General features: G+C 38.9%; 1 protein-coding gene across 8 annotated transcripts in view; it reads right to left on the bottom strand.

Moving 5' to 3' along the window:
• The window catches only part of BNC2 (basonuclin 2), a 485,316-nt gene that overhangs the window by 290,837 nt on the left and 178,698 nt on the right, over positions 1-15,781 (bottom strand). For 4 of the 8 annotated variants that reach the window (XM_053572235.1, XM_053572240.1, XM_053572292.1 and 1 more), the window contains one exon: positions 5,398-5,481. The exons of the other annotated variants lie outside the window; for them this stretch is intronic. In XM_053572235.1, coding sequence (XP_053428210.1) covers positions 5,398-5,481 — 84 coding nt within the window. The remainder of the gene's footprint in view (positions 1-5,397; positions 5,482-15,781) is intronic. 8 annotated transcript variants of the gene reach the window in all.

Here is a 15,781-nt window from a genome sequence, read left to right as displayed (position 1 = left end):
TGAAACCAGTAGTGTATAGTTTTTACCAGAATTAAGGCACTCAAAGGGACGTTGTGATGGGGGCATACTTAAGAAACAGACAATAGGAAACTTTTAGCACTCCCAGAGTTATATCAAATTTTCCATGGACTGAAACTAAAATGAAATAGTTCAATTACTGAGAGGTAGATAAGTAAAATAAACAACTAATTTCATACAGTGAAGTTGGGAGAGAGTCATATGGACCTCATTCTGTTGTCTCCAAACATTTTATCAGAGGGGAAAAAGGAGCTGAGTAGAGTAAACTTTAAACTCTCATGTAGGGATGTATTGCTTGTGTGTCCCTGGCAGATGTGGAAAGGAGATGAAATGGGCAAGGGAGAATCAAATATCCCATCGCTGCAGGTTTGCTGAGGGAAAGAGCACTGCAAAGATCTCACATCTGGCAATCATTTGTCAATAGCTGGAAAGAGAACTGCAGGAAACTTTCTGGCTCTTGGAGAAGATGAAAAGACAAAAACCATGTGTCACACACACACGCGCACACACACACACACTCTCCGCAATGGTACAATGACTACTATACTTATTCCCTAACCCCCCTCCCCCGCTAAATTTAATGATCTTCAGATATACTCTACTCCATGGTCAAAAACATGCAGTCACTTGACTTGTTAAAGCTGCAGTGTATGTACATTTTTCAAATAAACCCCAGGGCTGATGTTAGAAAATCAAAATCAGTCAAGCATAGACCGCCTGGTACTTTGGGCAGGAATCCTTGTGGTTTAGTCAATAAACAGAATCTGAATGAAAGACACCACAGTAACTAGACAGTAATGTTTTGAACCGTTCTTAACCTAAAAAGAGGGGGTAGGAAGACCAGTGCACTGGTGACCAAGGATATAAAGCTACCAGTCCATTTAAGTCACTCTACCTGCAACATGACTCTGTTTAGAACAAGGTCATCTGTTGTTTTAAACAGAAGAAAAGAGAGAAAGTGAACTTATATTTGGGGAGATGTTTTGGATAGATTTGTTGAGGGAACTTTTCTAAAAAATAACTGTATCTCTTTAATAAGATGGAAAGGAGCGCCTCAGATTTTGTTTAGTCCACAGCAGTGGTGTTAATAATACAGGGAATTTGCTGCCTTCATTGTGAGTTCATAAAAATGACCAGCTTTGCCCCAGTAGATTTATTATGTAATAAAAAGTTTTCAAGACACCCCTCATGAAATTAATTAACTTCTCCAAAATAATAGGAATTTCAATTTATTCATGGTGATCAATAGAATTCAATGGGCAGCTTTGGTTCACCCTTATGCTGCATTTAACTAGCAGCAGCAGCCAAGCTCATCCCTGTGATTCCATAAGTGAATGCTGCAGGTTGTTTAATAACCTGGCAAATTCACAGTAGCTTGTCAAATTATTACAGGAACGGTGTCATCACTAAACAAGCCTGATCACGGTTAATTACAATGCAGACCAGAGAGCAGCCACAATTGTTCATTAATTACAGGAAGCACCTCATTTAAATTTTATGGAAATTTATACTTGCACCCTGTATGTCTGGAAGAAAAAAAAAAGAATTCCTTCACGCATTCATAGCAGAAAGGAGTCTGTGGTTTATAAAACATCACAGTAAACTGTGTGTAATCCGGTATTGAAATATTGGTCCATTATTTACACTAATTTTCTAAGCAGCTCAGTGGTAAAAAATACCAAGTCAAATCTCTTATCTTGAACTCTCAAACAAGAAAAGAACTATGTTAAACTAACTTAATACATGAGGAGGCACAGTTAGGCTAAGAAAGTAACTTTCCTCTGATTAAAAAAAAAAAAAAAGTTTTTATCAACAGTGAAGGGGGCATCTGAACTGCAATAGCCAGATCCTAGAAGATGATTGTAAAGAGTGCAATGCTCTGCTACTATGCATCAGTTAAACCAGTTTCACACCTAATTCAAAAACCACTGAGGAAAGTAAAGGAAGCTAGTGAATCAGACTCTTGATTTCCAGTCACTTCTCTAAATCAAGCATATTAACACAAAACACAGCAGATCTTCTTGCAGAAGTCAAGTCAAGCACAGACTTGAAGGATGATGGACATCCAAAACCAAAGGTATGTTCGTGGAAGAGAGTTGGAGAGCCTGGGATTATTAATAAAGTTGCTAAGAAAAATTTTAGGGATAAAAGGCAAAGGTTTAAGAGGGTACGATCAGCCAGGGGCTTCACCAGTCCTAAGAACTTATGTCAGCTGCAGTATAAAAGTAAACCAGATTACAAAACTATGTGTCTAAACAAAAATCCTTTTTAAGAAAGGATATAGGTCGGCACCTGTGGCTCAGTGAGTAGGGGTCCGGACGCATATACCAAGGGTGGCGGGTTCAAACACAGCCCCAGCCAAACTGCAACAACAAAAACAAAATAGCCGGGCGTTGTGGCGGGCTCCTGTAGTCCCAGCTATTCAGGAGGCTGAGGCAAGAGAATTGCCTAAGCCCAAGAGCTGGAGGTTGCTGTGAGCTGTGACACTACAGCACTCTACTGAGGGTGACAAAGTGAGACTCTGTCTCTCAAAAAAAAAAAAAAAAGGAAGGATATAAACAACTTATTGCTCCTCAACTGAAGTGTCCAGGAGATAATTTTCAGAATCAAGAGACCAAACAGCAAGTTCTCTAAAGATTATAATCCCTCATCCTGGGGAAAAGCCTGAGATCCAAGCAGGAAAAGTAGATGACTTTGACGAGACCTATAAGTGAGTTCCCTCACTATAGAGTATGGAGTTGGACGAAAAAATAAGAAAAGGCTCATTTCCTAGGGGAACAGAAGGACTAGGATGTATGCCACAGCAATAATGAAAGGAGTCTAAGCTAAAAAGTACTCCTAGAATTATTACCTGGTGAAGAATAGATTAAGCATCAAGTTTATTATGATTGACATAATATGAATATGTACTAGATATTTCTAAAATATGTGAAAGCCATATTTGGGAAGAAAGAGAAATAAAAGAAAGGAGGAAGAAATCAGTCAAGTAAGTCCCTGTTAATTCACCATTTACCATAGTTAACTTTGAACAGGCTCAATCTTTCCATTCAGTTCATCAAAATGGTGGAGGATGAAAGATGAGGAATCCAATAATATCATCACTTTCATTTCTTTGTCCAGGAACTTGGTATTCTTTGCAAGGCCTATGTTGATCCTACAACCTGTTTATCCACAACCAGAGTTTTACTTAAAACTTTTAAATACACATTTTCTCCCTTAGTATGTCAAATAATGTGTTCCATAGGTCTTTTTCAGATTTATTTCACACACATCTGCAAAACTCATTTTTCTTTACACTGTAACTCAAGGTTCAAAAACAGATTATCCAACAATCATCCATGACAGACCATTCCAGGTGATGTGTTTGAAGAACATCACTCGTCCTCTCCAAAAAGGTCAAGGATCAGACTACTCTCCACAAAAAGTCTTCCATCACCCTGCATTTATGTGTCATGCACAAGCTGTTAGCTTTCTAGAAGTAGGAAATACATGATCATGTCTCATATGTGTCCCACCTGCTTTTCTGTTGTATCACAGCCATATACCACCCAGACGATACCACTTTGGCCATAGGAGAACTCAGGTGGTCTTTCCTAGGCCAAGAGCAGGTGTTTAAGAGATGTTATACCCTTAGTACCACAAAAACCGAGACCTCGTCCTACCACCACCTCATTCTTTTACTGTGAAGGCGTTAACTTTAAAAATATTTTCTCTTTTCTCACATGGGGTGTCTTTATCAGTAAAAATGTGTTTAAACTGAGCTCAGTATGCTCATCCCATGAGCCTGAAATTTTAGAAAAGGATGCCAAATAGAAGGCCTAAAAAAAACTGTAAATTTGCTCAGACTAGGGAATGCTGTCCATGTTGAAACTTCAGTTTGCACCTTTGCACTGGTACACACTTTCCTTAAATATTAAGTAATTATGTTTGACATAATATGGATATTGTACGAGGCATTTCTAAAATATATAAAAGCTATATTTAGGTGGTGGCTCACACCTTTGATCCTAGCACTCTGGGAGGCCAAGGCAGGAAGACTGCTTGAGGTCAGGATTTTGAAATTAGCCTGAGTAAGAGTGAGAACTGGTTTCTACAAAAAATAGAAAAATTAGCCAGGCATGGACCTATAGTTCCAGCTACTGGGGAGGCTGAGGCAGGAGGATCATTTGATCTCAGGAGTTTGACACTGCAGTGAGCTATGATGATGATGCTGTACTCTAGCCAGGGTGACAGAGCAAGACTGTCTCAAGGAAAAAAAAAAAGGTACAGGAGGTGGGGACATGCCTTTAGCCAAAATACTATACTTAGACAGGTGCGGTGGCTCATGTCTGTAATTCTAGCACTTTGGGAAGCTGAGGAGAGTAGATTGCTTGAGTTCAGGAGCTGAAGACCAGTCTAAGCAAGAGTGAGTCCTTGTCTCTACTAAAGAAAAAAAAAAAGAAAAAAAAAACAGAAAAATGAGCCAGGCATTGGAGTGGGCACCTATAGTCCCAACTACTTGGGAGGCAGAGGCAAGAAGATCTTTTGAGTCCAAGACTTGAGGTTGCTGTGAGGGATGATACCACAGCACTCTACCCTGGGTGAAAAGACTCTGTCTCAAAAATACAAAAAGAAAGAAAATGCTATACTTACATTTTTAATTTGCAATATACCAAATCACTTCTAATGCCTCAAGACCACACAAAATGTATTGAAAACACTTTTACAATAAATGTACTTGGCTAATAAACTTCTCTTACACCATAGGACATATCTCCCAATCTATGTAAAAGGAAGATACTTATCATTAAGTTCTACTTTTCTTAGAAAGCACCCAGTTGAATGGCTGCTATTCTCCTAAGCTGGGAGATCTTACATAATACAAGAATCATGACTTGCTCACATATATCCTCTGTGCCTAGCACAGTGCTTAGTACATGATAGTGACAATTTTAAAAGATGAGAGCTAATATTTACTGATTGCCTGTTATGACAGGCCCTGAGGTAAATGCTAGATATACACAAAAATCATTTCGTCCTCATCATTGCCTTGTACAGTAAATCTCCATCTTACAGATGAGAAAATTAAGGCTCCTTCAGGTTAAGTGACTTGCCGTAGTTCACAACAACATGTCAACTCTAGGCAGTCAATTTTCAGAGACCATGTTCTTATTCACTACTGTACATATTTCCTGAGTAAATAAACAAAGAGCTCCAGTTATAGACAATTCATCCTGAAAAGGAGCTTCTGATGCACACATGCTAAGATTAGTCCCTCTTCACACCTGTCTCATGGATTGCCTTTTCCTGACAGCACTGATATGAGTATACTGGTATGGCCTTCAGGGACCACTGTTTCTATCACACCACCCCCAGCTGATAAAACAGTAAGACTCCAACCTGGACTTCCAGCCTCTGGTCTGGCTCCTCCAGATCTGGGCAGAAGTCTGCACCCAACACTCTGCCAGCACATGCCAATGGAACCTGGGGGAATATGGCCGGGTTAGATGCTGGGTACAGAGGCTGCTGAGAACTGCATACAGTCATACTTGACGCAGGCAGAAAGGGAAACATCCCAGCTGCAGGTCTGAAACAGGCCATCACAATTTTACCTTTGACATGTATTTGACCTTAGTAAGCAAAATACATTGCAAATACCATACAACTAAGTTTATTAAAGTTTATTAACTCTTAGAAGGTAAACTACATGAAGAAAAGTTCTACGTAAAATTTCCCCCCTTGTATTCACAGCACGTAGAGGAGGCATTTACTACCTGTCTATGGATGGCAGGAAGGCAACAAAAGGAAGGAAGTGAGAGGAGAGAAAGACTGAGACATAGAATCCCTGCTTGCCATTGGTGTCTTGACTTACTGTTTCCTCTGTGCTTTAATTTTTTTATGTAGGAATTAAGAAAATTACATTCTAGGATTCCTAAAGTTCCTTCCCATGCTTAAAATATTCTTCAAATTTATTTTTCCTGTTCCTAGTATAGGTTAGCAAAGGTAGACTTTTATCAATATGTATTAGTTATTTACTTCCTTATAGTTACTATCCTTAAGGATCTTGTAAGTCTGTCCTAACAATAAAAATAGAAACAAAGTTATAATTTAATGAGTGATTCTTTCTACATAGAATTCTACACTGAAAACCCCTAAGATCCCCTTTCAAAATTAAGCTATTATAATGATTCATTAATTCATTTCAGACTTTTCAGATAAAAAGGATTTGGATTTCATCTAAAAATGTTTTATGGCCAGGTGTGGTTGCTCACGCCTGTAATCCCAGCACTCTGGGAGGCTGAAGCTGGTGGACTGTAAGCTCACAAGTTTGAGAGCAGCCTAAGCAAGAGTGAGAATCTGTCTCTAAAAAATAGCTGGGCATTGTGGTGGGTGCCTGTAGTCCCAGGTACTTGGGAAGCTTAGGCAAGAGAATCACTCGAGCCCAGGAGTTTGAGGTTGTTGTGAGCTATGATGCCATGGCATTCTACCAGGGGTGACAAAGTGAGACTCTGTCTCAAAAAAAAAAAGAAAGAAGTTTTATGCTTTCTAAAACCTTTCTCCAATCGTTACTCATTATTTCCATATACATATTACCTTCACTAATCACATTTATCTATACCTACCATAATCTCAATACATCAGCTAAGCACCATTCCACTTTTGTCTTCTTTCCCTAACAAGCACTCCTCTGTTATTTTGGTTTCTTTGAATTTTTAACACCAATTAAGATCATCTGTGCTAATCAGGTTTCTTTGTTCAGAGGTCAGTTTTCAGCCAAGCATGCTGTCTTAGAAGGTGCTTCCTTCTTTCTTTTGACCATAAGCAGTTCATTTCTCCAAATTTTCAATAAACTCCACTTTGCAAGTTCACTAGCAAATATCACATTAAAAAAGGCACTCGGTTAATCCTTCAAACATTTTTAGGTCCAATTCTCTTTCGTTTCAATTCTCTTACCATTTCTCCCTGCCTATGCCCATGAGGTGAAATGAACAGAGTTATCATCTGTCTTTAAGGTTAATAATCAGTCTTTACCCATGAGTTTCATCAGTGAATTCCAATGTGCCAGTGACCATGTGGGCACCTTACTTTAAGAATTACCTATGTTTCTCTCTCAGTAATCTTATAGAATACAACCCTCTCCATTTTACAAATGAAAAAAACTGAGGCTCAGAATGGTTACATAATTACCTCAGAGTCACATGCTATTAAGCTGCAAAACCCAGATTCAAACTTAAGAAATGAGAGAGAAAAGAAGTTAATTTTGAAAACCATATAATAACTATATTTAGTGGCATAGAGGCATTTATTTATACTTCATCTAAAAAAATACAAAGAAGACAGTAAAATGAAAGGAGTGTTAATAGAAATCAAAACCTGTAACTTGGTCTTTAGTCTTTGGACACCCTAACTAAGGGAAAGGGGAGGACATCCTCTAAATTAATGAATGAGAAAGAAATGGGGCATGGAGAAGAACGGAGACACTGTGCATTTGTGTTGCGTCACCCAAGAAAATAACACTGATTCCACCCCTCTGCTAACATACAGAGGGGTATACTGAGTTCTGCAATAGCAATTCTCCCTTCGGAAGCAAGCAATAGAAGGGGGAAATTAATATTAGAATATTCTATATTAAAATGAATATACCAAAAACCTTATAACACTTCAATATAGCCAGGTGTGGTCATAAGCACATGTAATCCCAGCTTCTGGGGAGGCTGAGTAGGAAGAGAGCTTGAGCCCAGGAGTTCCAGACTGGCTGCAGTGAGCTGTGATGGCACCACTGCACTCCAGCCAGGGCAACAGAGCAACAGCCTGTCTATAAAAAAATAAATAAATAAAAAATAAAATAAAACCTCAATAAATGTTACAACTCAACTAATTAAAGCAGATTCCATAAGCCAAAACGTATACTTTACAAGTTAAGTATAAATTATAAATAACACCCTATTTCACATACACAAAACAAATCCCTACTTACCTTAACATTATTTGACTATGTCACAAACATTAAGTTTCCAGTTCCTTTTTATCTTCAGTCACAGAATGTACTTTATAAACACTCTCAAGAGGAAAGGAGAAAGTTAAACAACTACAATTACATTCAATTACAACTTCAGACACTTGGAAATACACAGTTTCTAAGAGAAAACAAAAAGGTCTGTGAGTAAGTTGGGTGGAAAGGGTGGCAAGCTACCAGTATGTTTCAACAATCTTAATTGTAAAAATGAAGTAGTAGGGAAGTGGGTGGCTTTAGGTACGAGAGTACGAGAGTACCTAAAGCCCTAGAATTTCTGAGCATAAAAAAAAAAATCCATAAGGACTCATGAAAGTGGGACTCCCATATTTTAAAAACGAGGAAATTTAGGTACGAGAGTACCTAAAGCCCTAGAATTTCTGAGCATAAAAAAAAAATCCATAAGGACTCATGAAAGTGGGACTCCCATATTTTAAAAACGAGGAAATTGAGATTCAAACCAAAACTGATTCATGATGTTCACTAAAGAGTTTATTGCCTAACAATTCACCACCCCCATCCCATCCACTACAGTCAGTGTTATTAATTATCATGGAAAATCTTTAAAAGGAAAAGACAAGCCATATCTCTTTCCTAATTCATCAAAATGTCCCAGGGAAAATACAAAAGAGATAAAAAGTTTATAATGTAATTAGTTGTAATTCAGCACATCTCATTCCACCTTTTGATTTGGAAGCCTCAGAAGTTAGCCAGCTAGCCACAAGCCATCAAAAACTGACTGACAGAAACAGTAGAAAGAAACTTTCCAATTCCTTAAATAATAGTAATTCATCATAAATTAAGATAATAAGATAATGTGTGTACCTAACCATCATTAGAAATATAAATTTTAAACTGATTCGAGGAATTCCATTTTATTTACTTTCCTTCATACTAGAAGTCACTTTCTGTTTCAATGTCATCCTACAAAGTTGTACAATACTTTTACAAGATGTTCATGGTGATTAAGATTATATGGACTTTCAATTTTTATTCTTTTGTATCTTTGTAGATTTCGCTTTAAAGTAGTAAGAACATTTAAGTTAAAACAAAGACAAATGCTGAACTGATCAGCTAATATTTCTAAACATTATGCCACAGGTTTAATTACAGAATGATAATTGTCTGGAACTGATCTAAATTTCATTCTGCTAGCTCTATAACAGGAAGCCAGAGGCCCTGAAAGGGACCCTCGGGAGTCCCCAGGGTAGGCTGAAGCTGAGTGCATATCTACTCTCCTGTACATACCTCAAAGGAATCATGGTGTGTGAGAGAGCTATTTACAACTTACTTTGTGTATAATCAGCAGAAACAAAAGATATGACAACAAGCATAAAGGCCTCTCTCTCCTCTCAGGAGAATTCAGTAAGGGAGGGCCAGTGGGCATTTGCTTCAATGTCAAAAGGGCTTCCAGAAAACACATTTTTTGTGGGGCAGGGAGGAAATATGGCAAGCTTTCCCCACACACGTTATTTGTTTACGGAGATCACACATAAAAACTATTAGGGCCTAGACTTCTGAAAAGAAGATAGAAAAGCCCTAACTTGTAAATGGGAGCTACCATTCAAAATATTTGAGCTGAATGGAGATGGAAAGAAGTAAGAAGGAGACAAAGCAAGAAACAGGCACAGAAATTATAAACTTGGGGGGGAAAATGTTACCAAGGAAAGGGCTTACAGAGTCAGGGTTGCTTCTCTCAGAACCAGGGTGTTGGGGGGTCCACTTGAAATTTAATTTTACTTTTAAATATTAAACATTCAGGCATCTTCCTGATAGGCACTAGGAAAGTTATAGCCAAAATAAACTAATTTCATGTCGGCTCAAGTCTCCTCAGTTAGGCTGGCCCAAAGCCCAGATCGGTTCTGTAGTTTATGTGTTATAGTGACTTCAGTTTAGCAGCATTGAAGGGATAAAGGACATGATCAAAACTTAAATAGATCTTGGAAAAGAACGGAGACATGGAATGAGTTTCAAAAAATAGAGGGAGAGCAATAACCAGAAATAAAGACCCATCAGAGAACTCAGGGACCTGGCAAAGTACAAGCACTGTCACATTCCAAGACACAGGGAAGCCTAATATTAGTGGCAATACAATGCCAAGCAGCAAGAGGAAAAAGTACTCAGATAACACAAAGAATTCAGGAAGACCATTAAGTGAAATGCACTGGACAATAAGCTAGCCAGCAGTCTTAGCAAGAAAGAGCAGATAAAGAAATAAACCAATTACCCAACACTATAAAGATGCACATTAAACACACTGCTGCAAAATAAATACAAAATAAAACACAGGAAGATGAGCTAAGTGGCTTGGGGTACAGTTAACTTATACCTTAATTTTTCAGCCCACAATTTAAGTAGGAGACAGTATTCCAGGCTTAAAAGTTCTCTACCCATCAAACCACAGGCTAAGTAAGACTCAGCAGGAACAAGAATACAGAACCTAAGGCTGAAGAATGATCACTGATCAGAAAGTAGCTGGTACATCAGAACGGTGTTTATCCATTTTCAAATATGGAGTGGCCAGAAATATAATGCATTCATCCTCATAGAGGCATTAGATAAGGCAGGATACAGATCCCTTTAGGAGCCATCCCAGAACCAGAAAAAGAGAACAAAAAACAAAAGAGAGTCAACCGGTACACGATTCTGCTACTCAACAAGTTAACAGACACAGAAGAGGCAGTTGTGAGCAAGCACAGTGTTCTCTCAAGAGCCAAGAGATGTTTAGTTGAGGTTCACTCTCTTCTTGGGGAGCTTATCCTCTTGAGTGAGCTACTGAAGAACAGTGCCCTGGGCTCTGTGATAGGAGCAGCCTCTGTAGGCAAAATTACAGGAGATTTTCACAGCCACAAACAACAAATATACCTCGTTTTTATACTGTGAAATATGGGATAACTTGGTAAACGGTCTGTGAAGCTAGTGAATGATGATGCCCCATGATCATATCAATGTACACAGCTATGATTTAATAAAAAAAAATATATATGGGATAAAAGATAAAACCCTGCCTTCCCTGGTAACGCCCTGAGAAGTCCAATGGGCCATGAACAATACTAAAATTACACAGAATCTTTCTTCCAGATTTCTCCAAGGGGTTTATATATAATATTTATTTTATTATTATTTTTTTTTTTTGTAGAGACAGAGTCTCACTTTATGGCCCTCGGTAGAGTGCCGTGGCCTCACACAGCTCACAGCAACCTCCAACTCCTGGGCTTAAGCGATTCTCTTGCCTCAGCCTCCCGAGTAGCTGGGATTACAGGCGCCCGCCATAACGCCCAGCTATATAATATTTATTAATTCTTACATCAGACAAGTAAGGGAAGGGTGAGGAATTTGCATTGCACTGTTTTTATTTTTTATTTTATTTACTTATTCTTTTTTTTTTTTTTTTTTTGGCCAGGGGAGAGACAGAGTCTCAATTTATTGCCCTGGGTAGAGTGCCCTGGGGTCACAGCTCATAGCAACTTTAAACACTTGGGCTCAAGCAATCCTCTTATCTCAACCTCCCTAGTAGCTGAGACTACAGGCACCTGCCACAACTTCTGGCTGTTTTTTAAAGATGGGGTCTTCTTGTTCTTGCTCAGGCTGGTGGAACTTGTGAGCTCAAGCAATCCACCCACCTCGACCTCCCAGAGTGCTAGGATTATAAACCACTGCCCCAGGCCCTGCTTTTATTTTTAAATGAGAAAACAGGCTTATCACTACACTCTTGCTCTATATTTCATAATATCTATAGAAGTAAAATTTTAAAAATATACTATCCATTACACTAGTGTTCTACTAGAAAAACTTCCTACTATTTAACTGATTCCATTTATTTCCTACAATTCTTATTTTGGCTGGGTTTTAGCTCTGGACAAAATGAAAATGAAGTCATTTGTACCAGACCCAAGGATAGGCTTTATATTTAAGAAAGAAAGTACAGAATTAGATTATTTTCAGTTGGGTTGTAATCATTTTTGCAATTTGGTATTTGGAAAATTAAACACCCTAGGTTATTGCTTTGGGGCATATATTAATACATTGTCAAGTCTAACAACTAACATTAAACAGAATTTCGATTATGCTTATATATAGCCAGGTTAGCTTTCTTCTATTCTCAAACCTCAAATGCAACTTTCCCAAAGACATTCTTTGTCTAAAAAAAAAAAAGTCTCACTTTGTCGCTCTAGGTAGTGTCATGGCATCATAGCTCACAGCAACCTCAAACTCCTGGGCTTAAGCGATTCTCTTGCCTCAGCCTCCCAAGTAGCTGGGACTACAGGTACCCACCACAACACCCAGTTCTTTTTAGAGATGGGGTCTCGCTCTAGCTCAGGCCAGTCTCAAACTCGTGAGCTCCGATGATCCGCCTACCTTGGCCTCCCAGAGTGCTGGGATTATAGGTGTGAGCCACTGCACCTGGCCTAGACCTCTGTTTAAATCTCATTTGCAATATCTTGAAAAGATAGACAGTTACTATGTGAGAGCCTTGTTTCCTGCAACTATTAAATGTGAATAATTATATTCATTGTGCAGGGCTGGTAAGGCTGAAGGAGAGGAAGCATGTAAAGGATCTAAATTAGTTAGGTACACAGTGTACCTATCAGTAAGTGTTACTCGCCTCTTCCACCAAAGCAGCACCATAGCATACTACTCCAACGGGGGTTGAGAAGTCTGAGGCAGCAAGGGAATGAAATTCTGGGGGAAATGGAAGCCAGGCTCAAGTGTCAAAGGAGAATTATAAGCTGGAAACCAAAACAATATATACATTCAGTAAGTCTCATGTAACGGAAACTCAATCAACTCTTTTTTTTTTTTTTTTTGTAGAGACAGAGTCTCACTGTACCACCCTCGGGTAGAGTGCCATGGCGTCACACGGCTCACAGCAACCTCTAACTCTTGGGCTTACGCGATTCTCTTGCCTCAGCCTCCTGAGCAGCTGGGACCACAGGCGCCCGCCACAACACCCGGCTATTTTTTTGTTGCAGTTTGGCCGGGGCTGGGTCCGAACCCGCCACCCTCGGCATATGGGGCCGGCACCCTACTCACTGAGCCACAGGCGCCGCCCTCAATCAACTCTTATAAGTCTATCTAGAGTGCTATGCTACAAATGCCTATATAGTTCTGTGTTTGTTCAGAGGGACCTACTATTTAAGTCTTCAGTGGGAGAGGTAGCAAGAAGCAGGGCATTTCCCCCATCTGCCCTTCCTGCACCAACCAAGCCTTTCACAATTAAAATATAAGGCAATTTTCTGAGCTCTCTTTCATGCTAGCAGCTTGACCAATGAATTAATAAAAAGTAAAGTGTTTTCGGGGAAATGCGTGAATAAAATCTGAAGAAACCCAACCCTTTGGGATCAGCAGCAAACTGACATACAAAACCAATACTCCAGGTCAGTGGTCCAAGGTATGCTGTTTAGTCAAAGATCACTACTAGTATCACCTGAGAATTCGTTTGACCCCTATCTGTAAGCCCCATCTGAGATCTCCTATTGACAGAAATTCTCTGCATAGAGCCTATCATTTGTTTTTATAAGTCCTCCAGGTGATGCTGATGAACATTTAAGTTTGAGACTCATTAGTCTACGCAAACTAAAAAACTAAAAAAGAATGGTAAGACACAAGCTCTCTAGATCAGCGGTTCTCAGCCTGTGGGTCACAACCCACAGGAACTGTACTAAAGGGCCACGGCATTAGGAAGGTTGAGAACCACTGCTCTAGATGATAAGTTAATTTTAAAAGAGAAATAACTAAAAACAACTAAGAAAAGAAGGAAGGAGCATACACCAGGACACAAGAGCTGTATCTCCCTAAAGTCTCATTCTGTTAAGGGAAAAAAGGAACCCAGGAAAAAGGAAAGTTCAGAGAAAAAGTCAAAATGGGTAAGCAACTTTAGCAATGATATGGCCAACTCCACATATGCTGCAAACATTAGAAGGAAATGACGTGGCACTTTACATAAAAGACACTTTAAAATGATCCAAGTCGATCTGAACTCAGCCACTGGGTTTGCTCCATTCTGCCTCTCTAACTGGCTTTCTGCAGTCATCAAGAAAAAGGATGAATTTATCTCTATTGAGAGGAAAGAGGCTGCCTTAAAGTAATGAGCATTAAGGCACTGAATTTTTAAAAATTTTTATAGAGTGTAGCAGTATTATTTTTAGAAAGATGTTTACTTAGGAAGAAAATACAGCCATTTCACTTTATCTTCATCAGAGACATAAAAATGGGACAAAAATGAAAGGTGGGGTTTTTTGTTTTGTTTGTTTGTTTGTTTGTTTTGCAGTTTTTGGCCGGGGCCGGGTTTGAAACCTCCACCTAGGTATATGAGGCCGGTGCCCCACTCCTTTGAGCCACGGCACTGCCCCGAAAAGTGTCTTTTTATTCTGAAATTTAATAATACCAAAGAGAAAAAGGTGATTAAAAAAAATTAAATGAAAAGGTAGAGAAGTGAGTTTTAGAAATAAAATATGATAGAAGTGGCAAGTGTGAGAAAATGAAACAAATATACCCTGAAGAACTCAAAATCACAAAATATCCATTACACTACCTACATTAAACTGCATTACACTACCTACATTAAACTGCATTACACTACCTACATTAAACTGCATTACACTACCTACATTAAACTGATAATGATTTTTTTTAAGTTACCACACATGGTTTAAGAGATAAAATACAATGGGCACATAGTACTAGATTAAATGCACATGGCTGACTAGAGAGGCAAATTCCTCCAGACTATCTCCTGGCCCCATTTGACATTAATCAGACTTACTATGAAGACTGAGCCTGAAGGAAGGCTACAAACTGTACCAACAGACCTGAGGAATTCCAACTGCTCTAAACAGCCAGGGGAAGCCTTTACCTTGCTGCCAAAGCTCATAATGTAGCATGTCGAAGATCTATGAATCAACATGTTTTTATTTGCATGTAAAGCCCGAACACAGGTAATGTTAAGAAAGGAAATAAGAAAGCAGATTCAGTCCTGCTGATCCATACAGTAAAAACTTTCACAACTCAAAAGTATAACTGCACAATTCCCCCTCCAAGCCTGCCGAGGCCCCTAGACTTAAAAGAAAATGCACAAAAGCATATAAAGTTGGAATTTTATAGGTTCCTCCCCACTCCCATCCCAAATGCACAGCTCTCAAATAGAGTGAGACCAGGGATACAAAGCTGCGGGATTCTTTACCAGACAGGCAAAAATATGAACCTCTCCCACCAGTGACATCTTGGTTACTGAGGTTCTCAGGAAGTAGAGAGAAGATAAAGTAAAAAGGGAGTTATATTTTCCTTGGGGATCTTGGAGATTTTTTTTCATACTGAACATACTTTCTAGTGGCTTGAGAAGCTTAGTAGAAAACAAACTGCTTTATAAATGATAAAAGAAAATGGTTAAGAATTCTTTTGTCTGTTTTTGGAGTTAGTTGCCTCACATAAAGATAGAGCTACTTACTTATGTTATTTACCCAAAGATAAGTAATGCATTCAGATACGATTTTCTCCCGACACGCTTTTGCTTTAGTGATATGATGTTCTTCCCAGGTTTCATCTGTCACAAGGCTCCCAAATCCCTAACCCTTATGTGTTTCTTAATCCTGCACTTTTAAACGCCCCACTATAATTTTCTAAGTGTCCAGTTAACATTTCAAGCTAAGCAAAACAGGTTCACTGCTTTTCTTTCTTTACTGTAGCAATCCCTTGACTTTGCTATATTTTACTATGTTAACCCTATTAACAAAGACTCAGAACAAAATGTCATAAATAAAAGACTTATCC

Source organism: Nycticebus coucang, chromosome 2, assembly GCF_027406575.1.
Source record: "Nycticebus coucang isolate mNycCou1 chromosome 2, mNycCou1.pri, whole genome shotgun sequence".
In the NCBI taxonomy this organism is placed as follows: domain Eukaryota; kingdom Metazoa; phylum Chordata; class Mammalia; order Primates; family Lorisidae; genus Nycticebus; species Nycticebus coucang.
This window is presented reverse-complemented; position numbering and strand designations above follow the sequence as displayed.